This window comes from Amphibalanus amphitrite, unplaced genomic scaffold, assembly GCF_019059575.1.
Source record: "Amphibalanus amphitrite isolate SeventyFive unplaced genomic scaffold, NRLGWU_Aamphi_draft 000998F_arrow, whole genome shotgun sequence".
NCBI lineage: Eukaryota > Metazoa > Arthropoda > Thecostraca > Balanomorpha > Balanidae > Amphibalanus > Amphibalanus amphitrite.
In genome coordinates, this window is record NW_024882492.1 from 202,617 (window position 1) to 213,983 (window position 11,367).

General features: G+C 47.3%; 1 protein-coding gene across 1 annotated transcript; it reads right to left on the bottom strand.

Annotated features, from left to right (window-relative positions):
- Nucleotides 1-4,319: 4,319 nt before the first annotated feature.
- LOC122369011 (aggrecan core protein-like) lies at nucleotides 4,320-5,417 on the bottom strand. The gene has a single exon (XM_043343367.1). The coding sequence runs from the start codon at nucleotides 5,415-5,417 to the stop codon at nucleotides 4,329-4,331; it is 1,089 nt and encodes a 362-aa protein (XP_043199302.1). The 3' UTR covers nucleotides 4,320-4,328.
- Between the last annotated feature and the right edge of the window lie 5,950 nt (nucleotides 5,418-11,367).

Consider the following 11,367-nt stretch of genomic DNA (forward strand, 5'->3'; position numbering starts at 1 on the left):
TTCCAATTCGCATAGGCGTCACCTTGTCGATTCACCAACCCCAGGCGTGTTGGCCAACAAACTAACAGTTTGTCTACAAGTTTGGTTCCAATTCGCATAGGCGTCACCTTGTTGAGTACTAGTTTGGGCCTTGTGAACCTACCAACTTCTGGATAGGCATAGCCGTTTCCTTGTCGGTTCAACAACCCCTGGTTTGTTGATGAACTAGCCTTTGACTGGGCATTGCTAGTTTACAAATTGTCAACAAGTAAGTGTACTAACGCTCAGTTCGAACTTGTTCTTTCTTACAATCGCTTTGTTTGCGTTGATAACCTTAAGAACTTACGATTCGCGTTCGTTTTCAATTGCCACGATACTGATTCAGGAAATATTTTCTATACGGACAGGTCATTTTTTGGCTGGAAGTGGTGCACAAAATCATGACTGGCATCAGTTATTGCTCAAAGGCTTGCGCTGACAAGAAACGAAATACTGATGGGTTATATAATCGATGAATGCATACACCACATCCATTCGGAAGTTTCTGGAATCATTAGTATTTATTACGGTCACGTACCTACATCACGTAGTATGTAATTAATACTATTGACTGGAGACAATTCCAAGTGCATATTTTCGAATGGATGTGGTAAATGCATGAGGTATAAGGTATACCTATCGTGCACCGTCAGCATATAAGTCTTTGAAGCAAGAACTGCTGCGTATGTGGAAGAACATGGTTTTGTGCATCGCATCAAGCCAGAAGTATAACATGCCCGTATGACGAATATTTCCACATTGACCATAACAATCATGGCAGCTGCACGATCACGCAGATAATTCGAATAAAGCATGATCGCCAACCAGATTAGCTTTTACAGCCCATTTATGTCCATCAGTTAAGTTAAAAATACAAAGAGTTGAATTAAAGGCAAATAAATGTATTTATATATAAAAAAACACCGACCGCAAAACATCTGCTCACATGTGCATGCAAAGGTCTGGCCCACTTACATTGCGCGCGCAGGGGAAGGGAGGCGTCTCGACAGCGGGTATAGGCACGATTAGTGCGTCCCGCAGGCCAGAGCGGGCCTCACTCACAGCACGAACACCACAGTTCACAGATTTCACTTTTTACTGCACAAATGCTGGAACAGCCCTCGTCGCTGATCCATGCTGCACGGCGGCCGCGCGACAACTGCTGGTTTGAACGGTTTGAAACCGCCGCGCCGGGGCCGGACGGCGACCGCTGATTGGTCCGCCAAGTCTGACGTCACGGGCGCAGCTGACCATGTGTATGCTGACCAGCTGACCAGTACAAGTTAGGCGCCGGTTAAATAACCATGCGGCAACAAGTTTCCAAAACTGGTTAAGAAACAAACGTTGAAACAAATGTAGAGTTGGTCTGGATACTGAGAAGTTGGTGTGCATAGTAACTATTGACTCGTAGTTGTCACCTGACAAGCAATGCACCAGACAACGGCTTGTTTGAAAAGTATCAGTTGGTAAACATACCAAGAGATGATTGGTTATATTACACAAGACTTGTCAATTTGGTTTACAGTGTACGCGCCGGCCGGGGGGGAGGGTTGGTACGACCCTCTCGTCGTTTTTCACCCCTGATGGAGTTAGAGCGTCGCGGAAAAAAACGAGCGTGTGTGCCGTTAGGAGACACAGCAACTAGTACCCGAGTTTAAGGTCTCAGGTCAACCGGTGACCGTCAGGTCAAGTGACCCAAGACACGGGTTCGGTTTTTGATTAATAACTTCTTAAAAAACAGTCGCTGAGCGCGATTTTAGCATCAACGTGCTCGCCTTGCTTACGCACATCGAATGGTATACTTTTTGTTCGGGTGAGGTCAACTTGAGGTGTTGACCTCGGGTCAAGGTCAGGTCAAAGACCCCTAGGTCGCGAAATTGGTCAAAGGAGGTCATGTTGCATATTATTCGATTCGGCAGGTCTTCCTGTGTCCATCGGTGGCTTAACCGTCTCGCTAGCTCAGTTTGATCGGGAGTTATTGACGAAAAGCTCGTATGACCCTAGTGACGTCATAAATGACGTCATGCAACGTCAACAATGCAAAATTGAAGCATCTAACCTTGCAAGGAGTGCATTAAATCACGATCCGTGTGCTTGAGATAGTTTGAGATCGTTCCCGGCGCCAGAATAGCAGTTTTCATTTTTCTTAATGGACTTTTAGTGGTGAGGTCACGTGACCGACCTGACCTCATGTGATCTTTAGGAAAAATCCTAGAGGTACAATGTGAGACTTCTAGAAGATGCACGTACTGTAAGCTTCATCACCCTGTAAAAACTCCTCTGGGACTGAGGGCGTTGCGAAGTTGCGGCATCTAAGGACCGTCCACTTATGACGTCATAGGTCAGTAACCTGACCTGACCTGAAAATCTGGTTGATATCACGAGATCTGGCTTGACTCAAAGGTCAGGTATGCGTAGTTTCAGCTCTCTGTTGCTGGCGTGTTCGGAGCTATCGCGAGAAAAAAAAAAACTTGGGGGGGGGGCGAGGATAAAGCCAGGCTGGGTTGGGTAAGTTTGGGTCAAGTAGAAGCGTCCCACCCGCACAACCTGTTTATATTAGCAGGTGTACCTAAACCACCGGCGACAGCTTCGTAGCAAGTTGCATTGGCGTTACAACTATACCTACGTACTTCTCAAATGTCTCAACGAATGCTGGATTCAAAATAAGCTAAAAAAATTCCCTTAAAATCGTAAAATTTGAAACAGTCACCCGAAGTCACCAAACGTCAATGACCTTGACCTGGCCGACAACTGACAATTCAACTTGAAACCCATCATGATGCATGGGACAACCATCAGTTCACATGTTGGCACGTTTATATGTAATCATAATAGAAGTCCGGAAACGCAATTTTATGTGCGCTAACATATATGGCAAATAATTTCGGTCTGCCATGGTCTCAGAAATCAGATCAAAGATCAAATGCGATTGGTTTCAGGATCATGAACTGTATAGGGAATGTGTAACCAGTAACGTAGATAAGTTCGAGGACACTCCAAGTTTCGTCACGATCGGCCGCTTTTAGCGCGAGATAATCGCGAAATAAAACGAGGGGTTTTATCCGACCCGCACCCCTAAAAGTGTGAGGGATAACCCGCAAACGGATAGCGACGGATATCCATCACACATACCCCAGTAACTATATTTTCTACATATAAGCATATGCTGGCGATATAATGCAGCCAAAATTATCACAGTTACGTGGTTTGTCCCGGGCACCACATATACTCCTTGGCTGAATGTTCAAATTTTGTTCTCTTTTTCTTTTATACTGAACTATGTAGATTGAACAAGATTTTCATTGAAGAGAGTTTAGCGTAGTGAGGAAAATCATATTGATGATTATGAGCATATTTTTAATTGACCGAATCCTCAATGTAATCTGAATAAAATGACAAATAGCAAAAATTCGGGTATATTCGATCACAGATCTTTGTCAACCCAGGGTTGACAAAGATCTGTGATCGAATATACCCGAATTTTTGCTATTTGTCATTTTATTCAGATTACATTGAGGATTCGGTCAATTAAAAATATGCTCATAAGATTTTCATTGGTCAAGATTGTTGACGGCCCTCCTGTGAAACAAGACTCGATGAATTCTTAAACTCCCTAGTTATTTTGTAACAACCCTAGGTTCGTTGCATACTAACTAGGGAGGTTGCAACGACCCTAGTTTCGTTACAACGTCCCGGAACGAGCAGTTATTTTGTAACGTCCCTAGGGTCGTTGCAAACAAACTGATCGTTCAGGGAGGTTACAACCACCCTAGGGTCGTTGCAAACTAACTGAAATCGCATACTCCCTGTAACATATATACCTATCTAATATAACATCACCTATTGTGTTCTTTATTCATTTCAGCAATTGGGTTCTCCGCTAGGACCACATGGAGGGAGGCCCACTCGGCCTCTCGCCCGGATTTTCACCGGGTCCAAGCACGCGTGCCACCCAGGCCTACCTAACATTCTGACCGCCACCCGCGGTCAGTGCAGTATCACATATGCGATAGGTATTTGTGCAGTGGCACGGTGGAGAGCATGGGTTTACAAATAGCAAAAATCTGACATCGTATATTGATTGATCATTTAACTTTTGACATTACTGAAATATTGTCCTGATTAGTGATTTTCTCAAAAATATTATTAAAAACCGTCGAGCATCTCTGTTTTGTGGCTGGCAGGCCGCCTCGAAGCCATATAAACCATGGCTCCAGTGTATCTCGGCATGCCTGAGGGCTGACGCCGATAGCGGGACTAAATTAGATGAGGAGCTGGAGAAGGTGTTGTATGGGACACAGCACGGAGCGCTAGCAGAGCTGGGCGTCGGAGCGGCAGATGAAGTGGCGCAGGTGGTCGCACGGGATGTCGTTGGCCGCCCCGCCAATCATCTCCAGGCAGTGCTCTGCGCCGCCGGCGTTGTCGGGCTGAGAGCTGTGCCAGGGCACGCCGACGCCGCCGCCGTCCAGCGTGTACCACAGGCCCTCGCGGCCTATGTCGTGGGCGCCCATGAACACGCGCGTCTCGGTGTTGCTGAGTAGCCTGTCCCAGAGCACCAACCAGATGCCGTTGCTGCCGGGACTGGCCAGCTGGCCGTTGGTACCGTGCGTCGAGCAGAAGGCGTTGGCGTCGTGCCAGATGCGACTCTCGGTGAAGTACTGGTAGCAGTACTGCTCGAGGAGGAACCAGCCGGCTGGGCACGGGGCGTTCATGCGACATCGCAGGTCGCCCTCGCAGATGTAGTAGTGGATGTTGCTGTTGACGTTTGTGGTGCGGTGGATTTCGCTCAGGTAGCGGTCGGGCATCAGTATGGGCCCGGCGCTGGCCCAGCTGTACATGGGCGGCGTCCAGCTGCTGCTGCCGTCCATGTTGCTCATCACGCCGTCGCCGTCCGGGTCCTCAGCGCCGATCCACTCGTAGGCGTTGGGCCGCTTGAAGTGCCACAGTGCCAGGAAGGCGGCGCGGTGCGTGGGCATGGCCAGGTGGCTGCAGGCGTCACGGATCTTGCACGCCTGCTGCGCCGCTTGCCACGTCAGTGGGATCAACGCGTGGCGGCGCATGAAGCACCGGTTGTCGAAGGCTATTCCTTGATTGTCGGGGCACCAGCGGCTCGGCTCCGGCGGCTTGGCGTAGCTGACGACGCCCGGGTGGTCGGCGCTCGGCTCCGTCTGCAGACACGTGGTCCTGAACAGCCAGCAGGTGCCATTGGCGGCGAACGAGTAGGCCGCGCACTTGCTGTAGGCCAGCCGGCTGCAGCGACTCGAGCACGCCACATTGGAGATTGTGGTGAGCGTTTTGAACGGTGTGGCGGCTAGCACCCCGGACAGCAGCTGGAAGGAGGGCTGACCGGCGCCGGCCGCGGCCGCCGCGCATAGCAGCACCAGTAGCGGCCGCCGCATGGTGACCAGAGCGTGGCCTGTGTGTCCACCGCACTGCACGCCGCCGGTCGCCACCGCCTGTTGTTGCTGTTACCTGGACACGGGGCTGTGATGACGGCCCGCCGCCCGGCAGCGAACAGCACGCAGCACGTATTTACACGTGCCTCCGTACGTGGCTCACGTATCAGCGCCTCTCGTACCCTGGCGGGGGCGAGTTACAGCCCCGCAGACGGCCGAGTGGCACGCTCTGGCTGGAGCTGCCCAGGGCGGCTCCAGGGTCGGTTGTTAGCAGCGCGAGGTCTGCGATCTGCCCGCCGGTCCTCCGCTTCCACAGGAGGACCTTCCACACGAGCTGCGACCAGCGATCAGTGGCGGCCAGCGCTGTCCGCCCAACAAGGCGTCCAACCGGGCTTCCGAGCCCGCGAGCAGCATCACAGCGAATTTGATCGCGCAGGTGGTCTAGGAACGAAAAGATTAACTACAACTTGCCTTATTTGTATTAATTACTTGTTATTTCTGTAAGACCTATTTGGTGAATGGGTTATGGCAACCAAAAGGTTATGAAGAATTTACCATCGACTATCGAATACTGCTATCGAATGCCTATCTATCGATAAACACCAAACACCTTCAAGATGACGCCGAGATCTAGGCTTGATCGATTCACTTTAATTTCGATTCTTCTCCTTCCTCGTTTGCAGTTGGAAGGGGAAAACGCGTTTGTCTCCCTGGCCTTAAATTGGTTAATTTCGAATGCCTTTTTTAACTACACTTCCCACACCCATGTGCGCATGCCTACTCAGCGAAATATTTGAGTCCTCTCAGATCATTTACGGCATGGCTATTGACTATACATACATAGACGTATAATTATGTACCTACCTCCGAAATCCGAAATACCTACCCGTTATTTCGGATCCGCCCTTACACCGTTACTGATCCGCCACAAAATGACACATCAATTTGGAAAAAAGTAGTTGCGTGTCATCTGACTCCCTCGCCGGACCTATTGGTTTTCTACATACGCGCCGGCCGAGGGGGGGGGGGCGGGTACGACCCCCCCTCGCCGTTTCGCCCCTGGTGGGGCTAGCGTGTCGCGGAAGAAACGAGCGTGTGCGCCGTTACGAGACGCAGAGATTGGTACCCGATTTTAAGGTCCTAGGTCAACCGGTGACCTCTGAGGTCAGGTCAAGTGCCACAAGGTACGGCTCAGTTTTTGGTGAATAACTTCGCAAAGAAACGGTCGCAGAGCCGCGATTTTGGCAGCATCGTATTCGCCTTGCTCAGGCGCGTCGAATGATATACTTTTTGTTCGGGTCAGGTCAACTTGGGGTGTTGACCTCAGGTCAAGGTCAGGTCAGCACCCCCAGGTCACGAAGTTGGTCGAAAGGGGTCATGGCGCATATCATTCGATTCGGCAGGTCTTCCTGAGTCCATTGGTGGCTTTCCCGACTCGATAGCTCAATTTGATCAAGAGTTATTGACGAAAAACTAATATGACCTTGATGACGTCATAAATGACGTCACGCAAGGTCAACATTGCAAAAGTGACGCATCTAATCTTGCAAGGAGTGCAACAAATCACGATTCTGTGTGCTTGAGATAGTTGGAGATCGTTCCCGGCGCCAGAATAGCAGTTCTCATTTTTCCCCATTGACTTATAATGGTGAGGTCACGAAAATGACCTGACCTCATATGACCTTTAGGAAAAATCCGAGATATACAAGTTGTGAGACTCATAATGGATACTAGATCCTGCAAGTTTATTTCCCTGTGAGTTGTGACATCTCCACTGGCAGTGAGGGCGTTGCGAAGTTGCGACATCTGAAGACCGTGCAGAGGTTCACTTATGACGTGATAGGTCAGTGACCTGACCTGACCCAAAAATGCTGTTGGTGTCATAAGATCTGGCTTGGATCAAAGGTCAGGTATGCCAAGTTTCAGCTCTCTATCGCCAGCGTGTTCGGAGCTATCGCGAAAAAAAAAACCTATGAGGGGGCGGCACCCGCCCCCCCCCCCCTCGGCCGGCGAGGGTTTTAAAGGGACCCTCCCACCTTCAAAAAGTTGATGAATTGGCATGAAAGTGATGTCGCTCGGTTCAGAAAGAGCGAAAACGAATATCTACCAAATTTCATCGAAAAATATTCACCAGTTTTCAAGATATTAGACTTTTACTTTTGTTTACTTTTTGGGATCTCCGCTGTTCCTAGCGACTTTATTTGGAAGCAATAGTTTGGCAGCTGAAAGTGCGGCACTTGTTGCGCGCAAAGCAGCATATACCACCGCGTGCTACAAAACGTTTTAGTCGAACATTTAAAAATCGTTAGATATCTGCGCTGACGTCACACATTCAGAGGGGTATTCCTATGCATTAGCCCCTCTGAATCAAAATGCTGCAATTTTGAAATTCAATATTTCCGATTTAAGGCATTTCTCGATGTTGTGAGTGCCGAAACCGGTAATTGTGAGCCAGGGACCCCATTTTGGCTATCTCAACTCAAATCTTATGTTAAGGTGGGAGGGTCCCTTTAAGACAGTACAGTGTGCTTCCCTTTATTGTTTCTTAAAGTATTCTGAGGTGTTTCCATTCGTACAGACTAAAAGTCTCAATTTCCCATTTCAATTGAATGATTATTGGATAACATGAAAAAGTTGTTATGAACATGTATGTAATCTATGAATATAAATCAAAAGCAATTGTGAAACTTGTTCCTATCAGCATTTCCTGCAAAGGAAACTTGGCTTTATAGCTCGCCTGAATCGTTTCCATGTGGCAAAACGTGGACCGTCAGACCCTGGAGAACTGGCAGTGTGGACCAAATTGCTGGAAATACGTTGTAAAACTGGCCGTATTGTGAGTGAAACGCGTTGTCCGTGTGTGAAACTGTCGGTATGTTTTTGCGCGCGCCAGGGTAGCAGTGCCGCCGCGCTTACAAACTGAGGCGGGTCATGCACAGGGAGGTGTTAGCAGTAGCTAGCAGTTTGCATACTGTTTTCAATCAAGCCGAGCGTTCCACAATCCACACAAATAGAAAAGCCATTAAAGAATTACTTACGTCATTTGCATGTCGTATTCCATTTACCATTAATTCGAAATCATGATGAACTGGACCCGTATACTAACTTCCCGGGTTCTTTGATTTCCAACCGGCTACTGAGAAAGTGTAGGAGCTATGATAATAACAAATGATCGGTGGATAGTGACAAGTGGCGTGTAGTGAAGGAATCGTAAAAATGCGCATATATTTTCCTTAATTAGTGAAGCAAAGGTATCAAAAGTATGGCGTATGTTAACGTTACCACTGCTCTTTTGTCACCTAAATGGCGCAAAATGAACACTTCATTAAACACGGTCGTCACTGCGAAAATTATTGGTAGGGCTGATGATTTGTTTTAGGCTATCAAAGCCATTCTGATTTCTTACCATGCAGTGCCATGAGGCTAATGTTCTAGGGCTCAGGCACCAAACCTATACAAAACGAAACCATTTCAATAGATAGCTCTCGTGTTTGCATTTTAGAAATTGACGTCAATGCGTCCAAGGATTCGTCTGGTGCGTCAAATGCTTAACCCGAGCCCTGGTGGGGTCTGTTTATAACGTATCTCCGTATCCCCGTATATAACGTATCCCCCTCGTATCTCCGAAACTACTATAGACGGATCCGCAAAATTCAAACGGTGTTCGAAAGCCCTGTCAAATTTGTCGAGGTAAATTTAATTTTATTGACCTCGGGGTCACCAATGACGTCACAGGTCAGGTCAAAGATAAAATGTTTTGCCGGTCACGGGTCTTCTAGGGAATGCGCTATAACATGGAGTAAAACGCATTTTATCGAAAATCAGCGATGGGGCGTCAGTTGCCTAGTACATATGTTGCTATTAGAGGTCATTGATAGTACCAGGTCAGGTCACAAGTCAGGTTACCAAGGGTCAGCACATGAACCGGAACCCAATCTTACTAGGGCTGTGTGATGCATGTTTTATGGCCAATTTTTCATTTCAAACTCAATGGTGTTGGTTATAAGACCATCAGGAACGGCTTAGGTCACTTCCTGGTCGAGGTCAGGTCAAGGTCAGGTCAAAAGGGCAAATTTTAAAGTCGATAGTTTTGCATAAATTGGGTATTGATTCGATGCAGCTCGTCACGGCGAGTCAAATGGTGGTCTTTGTTTTGCGCTACGTGGTCTAGAATCGCAGAAAAATGAGTTTCAAAATTTGACGTCATCAATTTTGAACAGCTTTTTCGCTATAGGTAACTTGGCCAAAAAAGAGGTATCAATCTGAAATTTGGTACGTGAATAGAAGTCGGTGGGGGCTATCAGATATATTCAGATACATCACTTTCATGCCAATTCATTAACTTTTTTGAAGGTTGGAGCCTGGAGGGTCCCTTTAAGGTGGGATGGTCACTTTAACGACCGTCCTCTCCGCTGACAGCCTGGTGTCGTGGCTGGAAGCGTGCACCTTCTGGCTCAGTCAAGCGGAAGAATGGCTCGAACGGGTGATCTTGATTGACGAGAAGTGGTTAGTGGTACAACAAACACCACAGTCTCCCGGTAGCCTAATAATCCACAAAAGCTGATTCCATACAAGAAGGCGTCCGGTGCAAACGTCATGGCCGGGCTCAGCCGTGCGGAGAAGCGAGATTTCTTCGAGCACCTCCCGTAGATAAACGAAGTGTCACAAGTGACTTCAGTTTGTGTGATGTCAAATGTCCAACATTTCTCTTTCTAACGGTGTGCTGTTTATGTGTTAAAAATATATATTATGTGCTTTACCTGGGGGCTAACTTAAAGGGACTACACTGTAAACCAAATCTACAAGTTGGCTCCTTGTTACAAGTTTGGTTCCAATTCGCATAGGCGTCACCTTGTCGATTCACCAGCCCCAGGCTTGTTGGCTAACAAACTAACAGTTTGTCTACAAGTTTGGTTCCAATTCGCATAGGCGTCACCTTGTCGATTCACCAGCCCCAGGCTTGTTGGCCAACAAACTAACAGTTTGTCTACAAGTTTGGTTCCAATTCGCATAGGCGTCACCTTGTCGATTCACCAACCCCAGGCGTGTTGGCCAACAAACTAACAGTTTGTCTACAAGTTTGGTTCCAATTCGCATAGGCGTCACCTTGTTGAGTACTAGTTTGGGCCTTGTGAACCTACCAACTTCTGGATAGGCATAGCCGTTTCCTTGTCGGTTCAACAGCCCCTGGTTTGTTGATGAACTAGCCTTTGACTGGGCATTGCTAGTTTACAAATTGTCAACAAGTAAGTGTACTAACGCTCAGTTCGAACTTGTTCTTCCTTACAATCGCTTTGTTTGCGTTGATAACCTTAAGAACTTACGATTCGCGTTCGTTTTCAATTGCCACGATACTGATTCAGGAAATATTTTCTATACGGACAGGTCATTTTTTGGCTGGAAGTGGTGCACAAAATCATGACTGGCATCAGTTATTGCTCAAAGGCTTGCGCTGACAAGAAACGAAATACTGATGGGTTATATAATCGACGAATGCATACACCACATCCATTCGGAAGTTTCTGGAATCATTAGTATTTATTACGGTCACGTACCTACATCACGTAGTATGTAATTAATACTATTGACTGGAGACAATTCCAAGTGCATATTTTCGAATGGATGTGGTAAATGCATGAGGTATAAGGTATACCTATCGTGCACCGTCAGCATATAAGTCTTTGAAGCAAGAACTGCTGCGTATGTGGAAGAACATGGTTTTGTGCATCGCATCAAGCCAGAAGTATAACATGCCCGTATGACGAATATTTCCACATTGACCATAACAATCATGGCAGTTGCACGATCACGCAGATAATTCGAATAAAGCATGATCGACAACCAGATTAGCTTTTACAGCCCATATATGTCCATCAGTTAAGTTAAAAATACAAAGAGTTGAATTAAAGGCAAATAAATGTATTTATATATAAAAAAACACCGACCGCAAAAC

Bases quoted from the DNA above. Each gene is read 5' to 3' on its own strand.
- LOC122369011 (XM_043343367.1), bottom strand. From the start codon at position 5,417: ATGCGGCGGCCGCTACTGGTGCTGCTATGCGCGGCGGCCGCGGCCGGC.